The sequence below is a fragment of the Chrysemys picta genome, chromosome 9, assembly GCF_011386835.1.
Source record: "Chrysemys picta bellii isolate R12L10 chromosome 9, ASM1138683v2, whole genome shotgun sequence".
Lineage (NCBI taxonomy): Eukaryota > Metazoa > Chordata > Testudines > Emydidae > Chrysemys > Chrysemys picta.
Window position 1 is genome coordinate 531,937 of NC_088799.1, and position 20,519 is coordinate 552,455.

A 20,519-nucleotide genomic window follows, 5' to 3' on the forward strand; every position below is an offset into this window, starting at 1 on the left:
AAACCACTATACAAAATCAGTGTAGCATATGAAATGGATTAAAAGCTAGCTGACAAATCTCAAAAAAGTAAGTGATGGGGAATCACTAAATAGGAATGTTTTCTAATTGGTCAGGCAGGGAGCTGTTCTTGTCCCAACACTATTATATGTATCAATAATCTGAAAGAAAATACAAAGCATTACTGGTAAAATCTGCACATGACAAAGATTGGTGGAGTGGTCAATAATAACAAGGACATGTTAGTTACAGAGAAACTTGGATCACTGGGGTTAACTGGACTCATTCAAACACACATTTTAACATACACAAATGTAACGTCAGACCTCTAGGAACAAAGAAAGTAAGTCATACAAGCTGGGGAGGGTGGGGCTGTATCCTGAAAATTAGTAATACTGAAAAGGACTAAGGAATTCTATATTAGCTGGTCATCCCAGAGCAATTCTATGTCTAAGAGCTAATGCAGTCCTTGAATACATAAACAGGTTAATTATCTAGGAGTAGGAGGGATGCAGTATCACCTATGTATATAGACTGCTTAGGTAGCAGTTTTCTTCAATGAACTTGAAGTCCTTTTTAGGAGAGACGGTTACCCACCTTCTTGTAACTGTTGTTCTTCGAGATGTGTTGTTCACGTCCATTCCAATCAGGTGTGTGCGCGCTACATGCCCAGTCGTCGGAAACTTTTTCCCTCAGCAGCTCTCGTCGGGTCGGCCAGGGAGCACCCTGGAGTGGCGCCCTCATGGCGCTCAATATATGACCCTGCTGACCCGACCCCCCTTCAGTTCCTTCTTCCTGGCTACTCCGACAGAGGGGAAGGAGGGTGGGTATTGGAATGGACGTGAACAACACATCTCGAAGAACAACAGTTACAAGTAGGTGAGTAACCATCTTTTCTTCTTTGAGTGCTTGTTCACATTGATTTCAATCAGGTGACTCCCAAGCTCTCCCACAGGAGTGGGGTCGGAGTTAAGGAATCACTGATTGGAGAACCACCCTGCCAAAAGCTGCGTCCTCTCTAGCATGCTGGGTGATGGCATAGTGGGCAGTAAACATGTGCACCGAGGATCAGGTTGCCGCTCTGCAGATCTCCTAGATGGGCACCTGGGCCAGAAAGCAGCGGACAAGGCTTGAGCTCATGTTGAGTGGACCATAATAGGCGGGGCTGGGACCTTGGCGAGGTTGTAGCAAGTATGGATGCAGTCCGTGATCCAGGAAGAAATGTGTTGTGAGGAGACCGGAAGCCAGGGCCGCCTGGAGAGGGGGGGGAAGCAAGTGGGGCAATTTGCCCCAGGCCCCGCAGGGGCCCCCACGAGAATATAGCATTCTATAGTATTGCAACTTTTTTTTATGGAAGAGGCACCCGAAATTGCTTTGCCCAAGGCCCCCTGAATCCTATGGGTGGCCCTGCCAGAAGCCCCTTCATCCAGTCTGCCACCGCTACAAACCATTGGTTCAAATTCCTGAAAAGCTTTCTGCGCTCAATGTAGCTCTCCGCACATCTAGTGAGTGAAGCCTCTGCTCCTGTGCATTAGCATGTGGCTTGGGATAGAAGACTGGTAGAAAAATGTCTTGGCCAGGATACCACCTTGGCCAGGAAGGCCAGGTGCGACCTGAGCTGCACTTTGTCCTTATGGAAGACTGTGTAGGGGATGAGGGGTCGGAGGTTAACACTTTTAACTTTGACACCCTCCTGGCTGATGTGATGGCAACCAGGAATGCCACCTTCCACGAGAGATACAGAAGGAGCATGTAGCCAATTAGCCTAGCAAGGACCAGATTGAGATTCCAAGCAGGTACCAGCAGTCGGGACTGTGGATATAGCCTTTCAGGAAACGGCCCACCATAGGGCTGGCGAATACCAAGTGCCCCAACTCTCCCGGGTGGAACGCCGAGATGGCCACGAGGTGTACTCTAATGGATGATCCAGCCAACCGTGCTGCTTCAGATGCAGTAGATTCTCCAGGATGAACAGTATAGATGCCTAAAGTGGAGGTACGCAACTCTGCTCACACCATCATGAGAACCTTTTCCACTTAGCTAGGTAAGAGGCCCGGTGGAAGGTTTCCTACTACCAAGCAGCACCACCCTCACCAATTCCGACATTGGAGCTCCATTGGGTTTAACCAGGAAGCTTCCAAGCCATGAGATGGAGGGACTGGAGGTCTGGGTGAAGGAGGCGACTGTGGTCCTGTGTGATCAAAGGGGGTGGAGCAGCAGCGCGATCGGGGTGTCCACTGACAGCTCCAGAAGCGTGCTGTACCAATGTTGGCGTGGCTACGCAGGGGCCAGCATAATTACCTCCACCTTGTTTCTGCCGATCCTCAATGCGATCGTTGCAGCACCGATCCCCGGCCTCCTCTTCATGGCACCGACCACCGGGTCATTGGCACCGCTATGGTCATCGCCCTCAGGATCCTCAGACTTAGAGCCGACTCTTATTACTCGAGGCGCACTAGACATAGGTCCGATAAGCACCAGAGACATACAAATGGCCTGGCAGCTGCAGTGGCCGCCCGCCGTGCAATGGCCTTTCTGGACCCCCTTGGCTTACCATCAAGCCCAGGGTACCCCTTCGACGGCTTCTAGGTCAGTGGCCTCAGAACGTTACCCTTCCCGGCCACCAATGGATAGACCTGCCCCAGGGGTTATGGAAGCGACACTCTCCAGACCGCCCCCTCATACTACAGAGGAGACAGTGGAACTGGCTCCAGACCCACCCATAGCCCAGGTCACCTCCGACTGTGTCAGACCACTGGAGAAGTCCAGTGCAACCCAGGAGCAACTTGGGCAGATAGAGGGCCAGATTCAGTGCTCTAACATGGAAGCTGAAGTACTATGTGGAACCAGGGAGCTTCTAACCGGAACTAGTGCTCTAGCCGTGGTATCTGACTTCTCCTGTGTGACTCCATCAGAGACCAAGACCTCATGGATGAAGAGGGATTTTTAGGCCTAGAAAAATGAGACGTATCCGACCTGTGTCATTTGCAAGGTAGTGGAGATAGAGAATGACACCTTCTCTCCATTTCCCTCTGAGAAGGGGAGACAGCAATGTCCAGGGGTGCACTCTGAGAGAGCCAAGTTTGAACCACCGCACACTGCGCATCTGGGTTCCGAAGGGAGGAATGGTGCCACTTCTAAAAGGTGGTGTTGGAGTCTTATCTCCCTGGATTTTCTTAGTTCTGCTTTTAAAACTCCTGCAGATTGGGCACCTATCCTTAACATAACCTCCTCTCAGGCACTTTAGGCACCATGAATGAGGGTCACTGACTTGCATAGTCTTATTACAACGCTTAAATTGAAGGGATGTAGGCATATCCCAGTACAAAGCATCAAAGTTGCTAAGCACATGTCCAAAATATAAGAAAAAAATGTAATAATACCACTAACACCATAACTATACTAAACTATTTACAAAAGAACTTAGGAAAATATTTTCAACTGGGGGGGAGCGGAGAGAGAGGGGAGTTGAGTGACGAGACCCAGATTCGTAGATGCCATGGCCAAAACGGATCATTGTGCTCATCTAGTCTCGCCTCCTGTACAACACAGGCCATAGAACTTCCTCAGAATAATTCCTAGAGCACACCTAGTCCCACTGCCTTTCGGCCAGTGAGAAGGAACTGCAGTCGGGTCATACAGCTCTCACTCTCTGTATCGTGGGCTGGCAGCATGAGTGTAAGGAGAGCACAAGCACAACTCCAATGCGTACCATTATGAGGAAAAAAATCTCCAGCTTTGGTGCACTGGGTGCACATATACCTGAAATGGAATGGATATGTGCAATCACTCATTTCAGCTATATTTGAATGACAATGTTTTGAAAAATGTCTTTGAATTTTGATCATACAAATAGGACATTCTACTCCTTTTCTTCTGCAAACAATTATATTCAGTGCCACACCTGATCTTGAAAACTCAAAAACTGATTTACTACATTTAAGATGAACGCGAATCCTATTTTGCTATTTAACTATTGAAAATGTTGGTATTTTAGAAGCAGCATCTGTTTGTCACTACAGTGTTTCCTAACACTTCCTTCAACTTTACACATGTTGAGTCAGATATATTTACATCTTGATATTTGATAACTAATCACCCACTTGTGGTTTTGATCAGCAGCTTTCACACTTACTAGAATTAGCAAGAGAAACCCATCTAGTGAACTCATGTGCAAATTCTTTAAAATAAAAGTAGCTTGCCAGCATTTTATAAAACTATGCTATCAGTAGAGCCCTACCAAATTCACGGTCATAGGATTTTAAAAATCGTACATTTCATAATTTTAGCTATTTAAATCTGAAATTTCAATGTGTCATAAATGTAGGGTCCTCACCCAAAAAGGAGCTGTAGGAGGTCACAAGGTTTTGTAGGGAGGGGTTGCAGTACTGCTATCCTTACTTCTGCACTGCTGCTGCCTTCAGACCTGAGCAACTGGGGAACGGCGGCTGCTGATCAGGAGCCCAGCTCTGAAGGCAGAGTCACCACCAGCACCAGTGCAGAAGTAAGGATGGCCTGGTATGCTATTGCCACCCTTACTTCTGTGCTGCTGCCCGCAGAGCTGTGCCCTCAGTCAGCAGCCGCCTCTCTCCGGCTGCCCAACTCTGAAGTGGCAGTGCAGAAGTAAGAGTGGCAATACTGCAACCTCCCTAAAATAACCTGTGACCCCCTCCAACTCCTTTTAGGATCAGGACCCCCAATTTGAGAAACACTGGTCTCCCCTGTGAAATCTGTATAGTATAAGGTAAAAGCACACAAAAGACCACATTTCACGAGGGGAAACCAGATTTCACAGTCCGTGATGCATTTTTCACGGCCGGGAATTTAGTAGGGCCCTAGTTATCAGATACATTGACCACCTTCCAGATGCTTCTAGACTCTACCTATTTTAGCCCTAACAACTCAAACGTCATCACGCCTCTTCTCCAACATCCAATAATAGCTGACCCTAGAAAACCTGTGTTTTTTCATAACCTTGATACTGACAGTTCTGGGAGGGATTTCATCAGCAGAAGGACTCACAAGCCTGCAATCATTCAGGAAGTACAAGAAAATTTCTTTAAAATAGATTGGTGCTTTGACAATAAAATAGTTCCATTTCTGAAGCATGTGCCTGGAGGAAAAAAAACACTGATGTTGCTGCAACAAATTACAAACAAATGTATATGTTATCTTTAAGCGATATGGCAAATAGCACTGTACATCTGTTCAGTTTATAGTTAAGAATCATATGAAGATACACCTACCACTACTTTTAGAATCAAAGTCTGTATTAATGCCAGAACATATGTATTTGAGTTACTTTTTAGAATTTATGCAAGATAGCTATTATCCTGCATAGCAGTGTTACATTACTAATACAACAACACTTCAAACTCTCAGCAGTTTCATTGGAAACAAACAATGCTACTGGATAAGTAAGATAAAGTTGACTGCTCAAGAGCAAGTTTCTTATGCAACAGAATTTGAAAAACATTGGTTAAAGATTCTATATTTTAAAGCATACAGTGTAATCATAGGTTTCAGAGTAGCAGCCGTGTTAGTCTGTATCCGCAAAAAGAAGAACAGGAGGACTTGTGGCACCTTAGAGACTAACAAATTTATTAGAGCATAAGCTTTCGTGGACTATAGCCCACTTCTTCGGATGCATAATAAATTTGTTAGTCTCTAAGGTGCCACAAGTCCTCCTGTTCTTCTTTTAGTGTAATCATACAAAATTGAAAGCTATTTAAATATCATTGCTTTAGCTCAACCCACATGCCTGCTCTTAAAGAGTATCCATGGTTGCAGTGATGCAAACATGCCTACCTAACGCGCAGTGTGCCCACATAAGGAGAAACAAATTCACTCTGATTAATCTTTTAGTACCAACTTCCAAAGCTAAAGCAAAGCAAGTTGGTAATCCTCAAACATACAAAAAAGTAGTATTGTAAAGAACAATTTGCCAGCCAAAGGGATAGCTCTTCATTCTGAACTAACAGGAAAGTTAATCTGAATGATCAAAGACCATCATTCAAATTTCCACAGCAGAGGAAAAATAATATTCAGTTCTTCAGAAAAGTGTGAGCTCAGTAATGGAATTTTTTTTTCTGTTTCTACTAAACATCAAAAAAGTGTAATTATTTCAAACAAGGTTTCCTAGAGGCAGAGAGACCAGAAAAGTACTTATTCTTCTTTCCAAAAATGTTGTTTTAAACCATTTTCAAAGCTGCTCCAACCACTTTGATTATGTTCATTTAGTTTTACTTCTAGGTAAGAGAACCAGATATGTATATAACATTAAAGAACACATACTACATCTGTACGTGCACACCCCTAAAACTTATACATGCACACATTTGTATGGAAGCAACTAGTCCCTTAAGTTATCCTTAAGTTAAGTAATCTTCCTTGAGAGGAAAGAGGGCAAACTGGAGAATTATTTATTTGAATGAACTCTGCTCAATTAAAAGTGTAACAGATACAAACTGTCTCTTGTATTGGCAAGTGTACAATACATAATACCGGCAAAAGGCCAGGACATTCCTGTGACTATTATTTAGACTGTAGCTCTTTGGGGCAGGTAGGACTGTCTCTTTGTAATGTTTTTGTACAATGCTTAGCACAATGGGGTTCTGGTCTATAAATGAGATTTCTAAGTACTATAGTAATATAAATATCACAACCACCACAACACATCTAGAACTTCACCTTTACCAGACAAGGGTGAAAATTTGATAAAAAATTACTTTCTCCAAATGTGCCAGGAAGAATAAACTCCTAAACTCTTAGGGCATGTCCAGACTTACCTCTGGAGCGATCGATCCAGCGGGGGTCGATTTATTGCGTTTACTGAAGACGCGATAAATTGACCGCCGAGCTCTCTCCCGTTGACTCCGGTACTCCACCTGAGCGAGAAGCGGAAGCGGAGTCGACAGGGGAGCGTCAGCAGTCGACCTACCGCAGTGAAGACACTGCGGTAAGCAGATCTAAGTACGTCAACTTCAGCTACGTTATTCAGATCGACACGCCCCACACACACACATGTAGACCAGGCCTTAGAAGCCAACTGCAACCATTGGAGACTCTCATAAGCCCAGCCAAGTACCAAACAGACAAGCAGAAAAACTGTTTCAAGAGTGGGCCCTGGTTGGCTCTTCACTACAGTGATATACAGACACAAGTAATTCTACAGAAGTCAGTGGAGTTACTTGGGATTTATAATAATGTATTCAAGATGAAAATCTGGCCCAGGATGACTGAGTGGGTAAATCAGTCCTCAACTTCTCATTTGAAAAATTGCTGTCTCACTCTTCTGAGTGACTAGAGAAAGGATAGTAAATCCTTGCCTGAGAGAACTAAAGTTAAAAACAAATGATCTCTGTGTTAAAAGAGCTAGCGTATGTGTCCAAATATATTGTTAGTTACTATGCAAAAAATATTCTTACCAAATTCTTTATTATAGTAAAATAAAACAAACATATGGAAACTAATATCCAAGTAAAGGAATGAAAAGCTTATGTTTCCTATCATTCTACTTTAATAAACAGTCTAAATGAAAGAACAATGGCAGAAATGCACCAACTGTGAATTTAATTAATCAAACTTGGGACTTTACACCAGTATGTGTTTTATTTTTGACAATACTGAGCTCAGTTAGACATCAAAAGGAAAGCCATATGGTGAAAGATGATGCGACTTCACCCACTCTAATTATCAAGGTTGAATCCTTTGAACACAACTGTATAAAGAGAATTAGCCTAAATCGTTAGAAGTTGCACTTCTTACTGTCTATCAAAAAGACTCATAGGCATCCCTATTCATTGTCTTTAAAAAAGGCTATCACCAGTAAACCAGAATATTTTCCTTAAAAAGATATAAAATATTATTCCAGTTTCTCAGAGAGAGACTTTTTGTACCACTTATACTATTACTTATGTATTAATTATTTAGGTTGGTCCAAATAATCAGATGTGGCTGTAGATAGTTGTTTTTAAAAATAAAAAAAACACTTCAAACAACAAGAAGTCATTATTAAAATATATATTTATTTACAGGCAAAGAGCAGAGCAATAGCTTGCCATGCCCATAAAAATGTTTCAAAAACTAGTTCCACTTTCTCCACTTACATGCACATTGTCTAAATTGAATGCAATGTCACTATCAGAATATTTAGGTTTAGCAATTACAACTGGCTGTATTAGAAATTATTGCCAAGCATAGAGCATTACTCTAGTACCTCATGGATAACAACAAACTATCTGGAGATCTCTCTCACAGAAGCTAGGATGCCAAAATTACAGGACATTTTTTAAAATCAATAATCCCTAACAGTACTTTCTCAGACTTAGACAACCATTTAAATAGGAAAAAATATTAAACGTGTTCTGGGAAAGGTTATATAAATATAACATTTTGATTTCTTCATAAAAGAAGAAACTGCTGTTATGTTAATGCATACAGAATTTTAAATCTTTTTTTAGATAGAAAATCTTGCTGCTGAATGATAAGAAATGCATCAGTTAAAAAAAATCAGTGCAGCAAAGTACTGCCATAATTAGCTCTTAGAAACATGATATTTACAAACCGTACTAGATGCTCATCTTAACTATAGGATTTAATCCAGCAAAAGAATTCAAATTAAAAATCAGACTACAGAAAGCTGTGACAAGGTATTTCTATTATGATTAGACAAAAAAAAAATATTTACAATATTATTAGAAGGACCCAAAAAAAATCTTGTTAACAACTAGTTCAAAGACGTTAGCATCTTACCTTGGTTGTTACAATACATAAGCAATCCATCGTTTCAGCATAACAGCTATTTTTCTAGACATGAAAATAGTTTATTACAAATCTATTGTAACTAACCACTGACTAACAAAGAACTCAGGACTGAGATAAGGTGGCTCACTTGAGGTCAAAGCAGAAGAACTTATGGCAGGTTCTCTCCTGGATCCACTCAGAGGTAGAAACACCAGCTACAATAAAAGCATTTTAAGTGTCCTAAAGCAGTCAAACTCATTTACTTTGATTATCTGTATCTGAAGAGCTTGAATTTATTCCTGAACTAAAGCCACAGAAGATGTTAGAGTTTATTCCATACCAGTTAACTGTTTCCTCATATGCTGTTTTATTAATCCCTCCTCTCCCAGGATTGCTTAACACATGAGGTTCACAGGGAGTCATTTGATGAAATGCAATGCAAAATGGTTTTCTAGTGTACAAGGTCTGAAACTGGTTTTCCCTAGCTGGTCACAAATTCTTTTTTTTTTTAAATATCTTCCCCGCAAAAAAGAAAAAATTGTAACTGCAAGCAAAGATTTTCACCATCAAACCATTTCAGCATCTGCAGGCTGCAAAACAATTGACTTTCTTAGGCAGTAATGAATGGAATAGTCCATGTAGAATTTTAGAAGAGGGGAGCAAGGAAACAAACTCAAGCAACTTGCAAAGGGAAAAGACAGTCTTTACTAGAGAAGTGTAATTTTAGGGGGAAAAAATAGATATATTCATGTTTAGAAATTTCAGACTTTTAGCCTCCAGGTAAACCAAACTGCATCATCTTTTGGACATGTAATAACGCAGTGAAACACTAACTTAGAAATAGCACACATTGGTGACAATTAAAAAGGAAATCACCACCTTGTTTTGGAGTCCTATTTAAGATAAAAAATAGATACCTATAAAAATGGTATCTTCTTCTAATACACACTGTTGTGGTTCAGACAGCTTCTTCTTCTGACTAGACTGCCAGTTATATTAACAAAAATGACCATGTTGAAACATATACAAATTACTAAGCAATTAGGAATTATAATCTACTTAAGGAAATCTGTTTCACATCGTTCAGGTTTAGAATTAAATTTATAAACATATTGAATTGATTCTCAATACCCATTCCACTAAGTAACATAGACATTACAACTGTGATTGTATCCAGAACCTCCCATCTCTCCCCTAAGTTTATATACTAAAGATAAGTTCTAGAAACCAAGTCTGAATTGGTTTGTATCACATATCATATAAATTACATAATTCTAATAGGTTTCTTCCCTCTCTAAACTTTAGTCCCTCATCAGTGAAGGACTAGTCTCCACAATACATTTTCTAGCACTTTGTAGTTTTTAGATCATCTGAGGGACTCTACTAATTACCATGGAAAGCTGTTCCAAAGACTAGTAGCTCTCTTTTAGGAAGCTTTTCCTGATACCCATTCTATGTTTATCTACAAGTAGTAATGACTAAGGGCTCAACTCATCACACAGACCAACACACTCATTGTCAGAAAAGGTCAAACCATTTTGGCTGAAAACTTTAATATAAACCTTAAAAGCATGGATGTCAGAAGTTAAGGAAAAAGCATCATGCATTCCTTATCACTTCCTCATTGTCTACAATGTGGTCAACAATACAGCTGTTGGGAATATTTTAATGTAATGTCTCTTCCAATCAGAAAAAGTCAATTAATCTAAACCAAAACTTTTCACAGAAACAAACAGTGTCTCTAAAATTTTCATACAGAAAGTTTCTCAGAGGTTTCTCAAAACCAGAGATAGAGAGAGACACCCAGCACAAAATAGCCCAGGAATTAGGGCACTTACCTGGAATGCAGGAAACCCAGATTCAAATCCCTGCTCTGCCTGATTCAGAGGAGAGCAACAAGGAGAGGTTTGAAAAAAAAACCAACCTGTGGAGAAAGGCTGAAAGCACTGGGCATGTTTAGTCTATAGAAAAGAAGGCTGAAGGGGGAACAAAAACAGTCTTCAAATATGCAAGTTTGTTATAAAGGGACAGTGATCAATTGTTCTCCATGTCCTCTTTGGGTATAACAGAAATTATTGGAAAACAGATCCTATCAAACTAACTTTTTTTAAATTAGATTATAAATTTGGTTGATAAAGGTAACAGTGTCAATGTAATAAGACTTCTGTAAAGCATCTGACTTGGTACCATATGACAATTTGATAAAAAACTAGAATGACAACATAGCACACATTAAATGGATTAAAAACTGACTGATAAATTTACAATTTCATTTTGATAACTCCCAGGTTCAAAAAAAAAAAAAAAAAAAACACACGACACACCAGTACTTCCCCCTCAGAAACAGGAAAGAAGGTAAAGTGAGCCTTATTAACTCTCGGAAGCTGTCTGCAGACTCAGGAACACAACACTACATCCATTAATATTCAGATCATCATCTTGAAACCATTACGACTAGAAACTTGAAGTTAAATTGTGCAGAAATTAAATTAAATGAAAGCTTAAGTGGACTACCAGACAAAAGCTGGTATGTTGTATTACAGAGTAACATCTCAACCTAATTCTTAAGGGAAATGTTTTTAAATGTAATGGATGATTACTGGATCTCACATACAATCATCAGACCAACCATCTGCACTCTTCTCTCCCCATCCACTCCCCCCACCCTCCCAGAGACTAGTTTGTTCAATAATTTCTCAAGTTATGTTATCTGTAACCAGAGATTTGGTAAAAGAATAATAAACCAAGATAAACCAGAATATGCCCTTTGGGAATTTAGGTATAAAAGTATTCAAACTTTTTAATGCTGTTACTTCACCCACCACTGAAATGCAGCCACCTCTAAGGTTGCAACTGTTACCCAGGTCAGGGCAGAAAGTGAAGAGAACAGAATACAACAGTCCGGTTTTAAAATAGCTAGGACACATGGTCTAAAGCCCCTAACTTTTGCAAAAATTGTTGTGGTACATTAATCACTGTAAATAGTTAGAAACTCAGTTTTATTTATTATCTGAAAGATGCCACCTCCAGCAGCACAGTGTCTCCTAACACCATGCTGGGACATTGTTGATGGGACATGCATGAGCATTTACTCATACTGAATAGTAGCATCGACTGGAGTCTTCACTACCGTTACCTAGATTTTCCTTTAAGACTCAACTGCATATCTTATCAACTCTAACCAGATTACTGCCCAGATGGTTTTGTGACAGCTTTGGGACAGGTTAAGGGACTTGCTCCAACACTCTGGTGCTCACTCCTTTTAAGGGGTACAAACCCAAAGGTTTTATGAAATTTGCCCCCTCCCTCAGCCCCCCGCAGCAGTTTCTCAAATCCCATCTTCCCCTTCTAAGGCTTCCTCCAGGACACATTTCCCTATGCATCCTAGAGCAGGATTTATTCCTTGCAGACAGCAACCTGGACAGTCTCCCTACCATCAGGCAAAACATTCCCCTCCCATCAGGGAACAGCCACCGGACAGGAACTGGTTCTACCCACCCCCACCCCTTGTGGCACATTGCTTTGCACGGTCTCTCTGATCAGAGCTTCTTAGGAGGTACCAGGGCTTCGGTACCAGCGTCAGCTGGAGAATCGGCTGTACCCACTGTGGGACAAGAATCAGCTCTATGAAGTGACTTGTCCCTCTTTCTAGAACCTCTAGAGAGATGCTATCTTGTTTTTGAGTGCTTCATCTCTGGAACTGCCCCTGTAGATCCAGAAGTCACTGGAGTGGCTTAAGAGGTTGAGGCCAACATACCAGGTGGGGCGGGAGGAATAGGGAGCATTCTATTAAGAGAAGCTTCAGTTTAGCCTCTCTATCTTTGTGGGACCTACCTGTGAATCCCAAGCAGACTTTACGCTTTGATGGTATGTGAGTTTCTCCGAGATACCAGAGACAACTTGAGTGCCCATCACTATGAGGAAAAGCCCTGTGGCAGTTCTGATAAAGCTGGAACTCCAGAGTCTTAGGCATAATCCAGGGAATGGCCAGAGACCACAAGAGGCAAGAAATTGGGGGCAAACCCCGTACCACAAAATATGCTACAACTAAGAAAAAAAATTAACTAGAAAATAAAAACTAAAATAAACAAAACAAACAAGGGAAGTAAACAATCAAAGCAGGAAGCAGGTTGAAAGCAGCAAAAAACAATTGCTCCGTCTCAAACCACGGGCAGTCAAAAAGAAATTGAAGTGGTGGCAGGTCCACGCCTCCTCATACCCCTTCACATGGGAGCACAAGGCACTGCTGGCATAGATCTCCAGACACTGCTATTTACAATCTCCGGTCAAGAGTGCACACGCACAAACACATGCTATGGTGGAGTACCCATAAGGATATACACTCGAAGAACAAACAAGGTGTTGATGTTAGCCTGTAAAACCAGACTGGATAACTCACTTAGGCTTGTCTACACTTAAAGTTTAAGTTGACACAGCTATATTGGTTAAGGGTGAGAAAAACCCACATCCCTGACTGATGTTGCTATGCTGACCTAACCACCAGTGCAGATAAAGCTGGACTGAAAGAAGAATGCTTCCATCAATCTAGTTACCATCCCTCAGGGAGGTGATGTACCTAAACCAATGGAAAAACCCCTTCTGTCAGCATAGGCTGCATCTCCACTATGGGATTATACCAGCATAGCTATAGCCCTATAGCTTTGCTGATATAGTCCACACAGCTTAGAGTATGCCTACACTGCAACTGTGAGCAAGCCTCCCAGTCCAAGTAGACAGCCTCACGCTAGTGGGGCTCAAGCTGACCCACTAAAAATAGCATCCTATTCCTTATGCATCATTAAAAAAAAATCATCATCATCATTGCACATTGAGCATGTTTTCATTAAGCTGACCGCAGTGACACTCAGGTATTTTTCCTGAATGGTTACAGGTAATCTAAAGCATACAAGAAAAGTTCAAATTATTCATTTAAATGTGCATTACTTTACATTTGTCAACATAAAATTTCATCTCCCAATGCACATTCACTTACTTTGTAAGGTCCCCTCAGATGTTCTTCAGTTGTCTCTCTTCATGAAGAAACTCAATATATATTCTGCAAATTTTGCCATCCTATTTTTCATATTAAACATAGACTCTACCAAAAACTCTTAGAGCAGTCTTTACTCTTTTGCCATGATGAAAACTTACCTTTTATTACCTTTTTCTCTCTTTGCCAGTTTCTACCTCTCTCTTATTGTATGACAGCTTCCACAACAACCTTTTATAAGAGATTTGTCAAAGCCCAAGTGCCAGCACAATCTCCTTTATTTTGTTCACATGCTCAATTTCTAGTACAGGGGAGTCGCATCTTAGGTTCTGAAGTCAGGGCATAAGGCGAAAATCGTGTATAGTCAAACGCTCATTGAGTGGAATGGCGGGCGAAATCGCCCGCACTATAGGTACAGTATTTAAATTATTTTTCTCTTTTTTTGTTTTGCTGAGTGCGTATAGTTAAAATTGCGTAAGTTAAAATGAGCCTATGATGCGACTCAACTGTAGATTAGAGACATAAACATGTGATGTGTAGGAGATCATCTAGATGTCTTACAATTCTAGTTTTGCCATTTCAATCACTTTTGTTAAAAATGAAAGGTTCATTGCTCCAATTCCTAGAATCATATCTAGTGTATTTTTAAAGATACATACAACATTTGCTACTTTGGATAAAACACGGAACCCCAGAATGAGGATTTTCAGCACAAACCATACTCTTTAAAAGTGATAAACTTAAAAATTTTAACGAGGGAAGAATTCTAACTCCCCCATGAGTCATAATATCCTAGTGCTAGCAATTTACACTGTCACATGGGAAAAAGTTATTTCAAGACTGAGATTTTCAAAGCCACCTAAGAAATTTGGTCCTCGAATTTCCTTTAAAATTAATGTGAATTAGATATCCAAAGCTCCTGTATGGCTTTGAAGATACCTCAGAGAAAAGGGCTGGAATTAATGTAGAGGCTGCACACTCAGCTCCTGTACTAGGAGGGAATGAACTGCTCAGCTTGACTCAGCCAACTGGACCTTTCTCCATTCCTTGATAAGGGTAGCAGCATATTCTTAAGAGTAACAGAAGAGGGCCACCAATACAAATCGCTGGGATTTTCAAGCAAAACATTTCAATGGGGTGAAATGCTGATAGATAGGATCCAGTGGTGGTAACATGTTCTACGTATGGCTAGATCTGATCTCAAGTTTGTAAGGCTAGGTGTGGCAATTCTAAACTCATTAGTTATTGCAAACCTCTGATTTGAGAACAAGAGCCCTGTTTAAGGATACAGTCAAGAATCTGGAGTGCATACACCTCTTTTTGTTTAGTAAATGCTCGCTCATATTCAGTATTTAAAGAAGTTATTTCTACAATAGTCCTCCTGTGACTAAGATTGTTGATGGAAAAAAGTAATACAGGAATTTTTCCCAGGAATATAAATACTTCTGACAAGAAGAGGGAGTGAGGAATAAGAACAAAACTATACATGAGTTGATATCCTCAAACCAGCAGTGGGTTACATCTAATAATACAGGAAATGTTTGATCAAGAACTGAGATAAATAGGATCATCATCCACACCGTACCTCTATATTTGGGCTAAGGCTGCTTGGCAGTGTTTCTGATGTCACTGTTGTGCTTGGAAGGCTGGAGAAATCCCAGGTATTCACATGTTGTACTGGTTCAGATAGCTTAGAGTGATCAATACATTTTGGATTGTCCAGTAAGGTCACTTCATAAAATTCTTGAATATCTAGAAATGTAAAAATGGTTCAGAAATGAGATTTTATATTACAGTACAATTATATTAGTAGTTTCTTTTAGTAAGCTTTAAAAAAATTACACAAGACTATACAACATTTTAGAACCATAACCAGAATAAAACTTGAGATGGAAAGCAGCATTGCCTGGGTAAAAGCAGCACATATCACTGATTGACTAATTAATACAGTACAAAGATAACAAAAAACAAAGTTACTTACCAGTTACAGCATTTCTAATTTTAAGCTTCAATTATCTTCTTATTTTTCTTGGTAAAGGAAAAATTAAGGCTAGACAAGCCAGTTTCAAGAAAGGGACATGCTAAAAGATGATGACTCTTGTGCCAAATAAACTGGGGTTTAGGAAAAAAATCCAAGTATCTCAAATATGTTTTGTGGCAGGATATAGGCAAACAGGAGCATTTCCGAGGGAGTAGCTGCAGATCCTCTGACTGCAGGTACAGATAATTGGTGAGTTATATGTTTGGTCTGTTTGTTATTTGTCTCCATAAAAGTCAAGCCAGGTGAGACAGGTCTGTTTGGGTCTGTGAAGATTACATGGCTGGCACCGCTGGATCTCTGATCAGACCCAGCGTTTGACATCTGAGTGATTAATCCCTCCCTGAGAGCAAGGAAATGGAGCAAAAGTAGCAACACTTGGTATACAAATCAGTAGCCAAGCAAACTCTTGAGCAGAATGGGGCAATAAACAGGGGACTTTCAGAGGATATTTACAGGAGGAACTGTGATTCCTTCTTTTCAAGTATGGCTCTTCCACTGGTAGTGGATATGAACAAAAAAAGAACTTCTGTGACATGCCTTGGATTTGCTATCTTTCTTTCTGTCGGAAGTCAAGAGATTTCTGGTGCAAGATGTGTAAGGTGGTGGCAATACTAGAACAGATTCAGAAAATCAGTGCTACAGACACCACAAGGAGAAGATCGGTGATAAAGGAACTGGAGAGGTAGTAGAAACTGAAGAGATAAGGTTGATGAGGTAATATCTTTTATTGGACCATTGGTCTGTCTAATAACTTGGGACTGACACGTCTACAACTACACTGCACAGAAATGGAAGAAGCAGACAGGCAATTTGATCAAGAGGGGAAAGAGAAACAGAAGCCATTCAACCCAGCTAGAAGTATTGAACTGTTATCAAATATTCAGCTATTCATCAGTGATGAGCCCATCGCTGAAGGAACAAAAACAAAGTTACAGGGGACATACTCATCCTTGTGATATGAAGCAAGAAACTACAAAAAAGAGTTTTCAACCATCCAAAGGCGGCAAGCAGTAGTCATTGGTGACTCCATATTAAAAAGAGCGGACAGAATTCAGCAAAGGACAGAAGGACAACAAGATGGTGTGCTGAATCCAGACAAATTGAAATTAGGGTTTATAAACAAATAGAAATAAGGCACACATTTTTAACAGCGAGTGTGATTAACCAGTGGAAGAAACTACCAGGGGAGGTAATTGAAACACAGGATACCTTTCTGGAAGATATCCTTTAGCCAGGGCCGGCTCTAGTGTTTTTGCCGCCCCAAGGAGAGAAAAAGGGGGGAGGGGGAAGGCCACGATCGCAAGCGGCGGCAGCTCTACAGCCGCTTCATTCTATGGCGGCAGGTCCTTCGCTCCGAGAGGGAGTGACGGCCCCGCCGCCGAATTGCCGCCGAACAGCCAGACATGCCACTCCCTCCCCCCTTCTTCACTGGCCGCCCCAGGCACCTGCTTGCTAAGCTGGTGCCTGGAGCCAGCCCTGCCTTTAGCCTAACACAAGTTACTGGGCTCAATACAAGGGCTCTGGGGAGGAGGGGGTTTGGGTGTGATGGTTGGGGGTCCCCCGCAAGTGGGCTGGTGGGGGAGGTGTTGTGAGTGTCTTGCCTGGACTCTGGGGGGCAGGAGGGGAAGGGCCAGAGAAATAGGAACTGGATTGTCATTGGGATTTAACTCTACTCCTGGGGGAATTTGTGTGTCTCTGTCTTTATTGTTACAGACATACTTACTGACAGCTATTTTGAAATAAATTACCAAAATAATTGAAACAGGCAAGATTATGTAGTGTTATTTTAACAAATAAAATTTGCAGAATTTTAAAATATTGTGAGCACAATTTTTAATTTTTTGGCACAGAATGCCTCCAGGAGTAATTAATCTATAAGTGACTGAATAACGCACTGCCGCAGGTTAGTTTGAGATGGCACACAAGGGACAGTGAAAAAAGTATTTCCCCAATTATCAAAACATGCATTTTTATTAAAATATACATGAAGAAAAACTGCATAACCAGATGACAAAGGAAAATGGTAGCAAAGAGTATCCAATTATGTAGTAAACCACCACCTAACTATGGACAATAATGAAAAATGGACACAACAGAACGAACTACAGCAGAACCTCAATTTTACAAACAACAACAATCTTATGAACATTTATTCAAACCATTTTTCCCTGATGAGGGGGCAGGGGGGGAGGAATCACATAAGCAATGTCAATGAAGAATTGATATCCCTTCAAATTCCAGTACCTTCAATGCAGTGGAAATCGCTTTAAAGCAATGCAGTGCACCATTCTACTTACATGCTGTATCTACTGTAGGCATTAAATTTTATGAACTTCTTCATTTTATGAATTCCACAATCCCCAATTAGCTTGTAAAATAGGGGTTCATAGATTCCAAGGCCAGAAGAGACCACTGCAATCATCTAATCTGACCTCCTGTCTAACACAGGCTATAGACCTTCCCTAAATTAGTTCCTGTTTGAACTAGAACCTATCTTTTAGAAAAAAATCTCAACTTGATTTTAATATTGCCAGAGATTAAAAATGCTCCACAACTATGGTGAACCGCAGCCACTGGGAGCTGCGGATGGTCTTGCCTGCGGGCAATCAATGTAAACAGTGTCTCGCGGCCCACCAACGGATTACCCTGATGAGCCGCAGGTTGCCCACTGCTGGTGTAGATAATACTTAGTCCTGCCATGAGTGCAGGGGACTGGACTAGATGACCTCTCAAGGTCCCTTCCAGTCCTATGATTCTATGATATCTAGGTGAGATGTTCCCATGGTTATACTCCATGTTAAAAATTTACATCTTATTTTCAGATTGAATTTGTCTAGCTTCAACTTCCAACCACTGGATCTTTGTCTGCTACACTGAGGAGCCCGTTTTCAAATATTTGTTCCCCACATAGGTACTCATAGACTAATCAAGTCACCCTTTAGCCTTCTCTTTATTAAGCTACGCAGATTGAGCCTCAAGTCTTTCACTATAAGGCACATGTTCCAATCCTTTAATCATTCTCTCTGCTCTTCTCCAACCCTTCTCCAATTTATCAACATACTACTTTAATTGTTGACACTAATAGTATTCCATTAGTGGTCACATCACTGCCAAATACAGAGGGATTATAACTTCCCTGCTCCTAGTTGAGATTCTTTTGATGATATATCCAAGGATCACATTAAGTCCTTTTGGCCACGGAATCACACTAGGAGCTCATGTTCGGCTGATCATCCACCACAACCCCCAAGGCTTTTTCAGAGTCTAAGAATCACAGAACTGGAAGGGACCTTGAGAGGTCATCTAGTCCAGTCCCCTGCACTCAAAGCAGGACTAAGTATTATCTCGACCACCCCTGACAGGTGTTTGTCCAACCTGCTCTTAAAAATCCCCAATGATGGAGATTCCACAACCTCCTTAGGTAATTTATTCTAGTGCTTAACCGCCCTGACAGTTAGGAAGTTTTCCCTAATGTCCACCCTAAACCTCCTTTGCTGCAATTTAAAGCCCATTGCTTCTTGTCCTTCCCTCAGAAGTTAAGAACAATTTTTCTCCCTCCACCTTGTAAAAACCTTTTATGTACTTGAAAACTTATCAAGTCCCCTCTCAGTCTTCTCTTCTCCATACCAAACAAACCCAATTTTTTCAATCTTCCCTCATAGGTCATGTTTTCTAGATCTTTAATTTTTTTTGTTGCTCTTCTCTGGACTTTCTCCAATTTGTCCACATCTTTCCTGAAATGTGGCACCCAGAACTGGACACAATACTCCAGTTGAGGCCTAATCAGCGCAGAGTAGAGTGGAAGAATTACTTCTTGTGTCTTGCTTACAATACTCTTGATAATACATCCCAGAATGATGTTTGCTTTTTTTGCAACAGCATTACACTGTTTACTCATATTTAGCTTGTGATCCACGATGAGCCCCAGATAGAGGGGTCTACTGCTTCCAAGGAGAGAGTCCCCCATCCTGTAAGTATTGCCTACATTCTTTGTTCCTAGATGTATACACGTATATTTTAGCCATATTACGAGGCATAATGTTTGCTTGAGAACAGTTTACCAAGCAATCCAGATCACCCTTTATCTGTGACCTGTCCTCTTCGTTAATCACTCCCCAAATCTTTGAGTTGTGTGCAAATGTTATCAGTGATGATTTTATGTTCTCTTCCTAGTCATTAATAAAATAGCATAGGACCAAGAACAAGTCCCTGTGGGACCCCATCTAGAAACACACCTATTCAATGATGATCCCCTGTTTACAATTACATTGAGACTTGAGACAAGGTAGGTGAGGTCATATATTTTACTGGACCAAATTCTTTTGAGACCTGTTAATTAGCCAGTTTTAAATCCATTTAATGGAAGTCATTTTGATTTTGTTTTATTCTGGGTTTTTTTAATCAAAATGTCATGTATCACAAAGTCAAATACCTTATAGAAGTCCATTACATCAATGCTATTCCCGTTATCAGCAAAATTTTTCATCTCATTTAAAAAGGTATCAAAATTGACAGGATCTATTTTCCATAAACACATGTTGACTGGCATTAATTATATTACCCTTCTATAACTGTTTATTAATCAAGTGCCTACCATTCCTTTCATTCTTCTGTCCAGCATCAATGTCAAGCTGACCGGTGTATAATTACCTGGGTCATCCCATTTACTCTTTTTAAATATTGGTACATCAACAGCTTTCTTCCCGTCTTTCAAAACTTCCCCAATGTTACCAAAAAATCAATGT

At 40.7% G+C, this 20,519-nt stretch overlaps 1 protein-coding gene across 17 annotated transcripts in view; it reads right to left on the reverse strand.

Annotated features, from left to right (window-relative positions):
* Positions 1–20,519, reverse strand: part of DLG1 (discs large MAGUK scaffold protein 1) — a 360,872-nt gene that overhangs the window by 324,386 nt on the left and 15,967 nt on the right. For all 17 annotated transcript variants that reach the window (XM_065557448.1, XM_005295637.5, XM_065557446.1 and 14 more), the window contains exon 3: positions 15,319–15,485. Coding sequence is in view for 16 of the 17 variants with exons in the window: in XM_005295637.5 (XP_005295694.1) it covers positions 15,319–15,485 (167 nt within the window). In the remaining variant the exon portion in view is untranslated. The remainder of the gene's footprint in view (positions 1–15,318; positions 15,486–20,519) is intronic.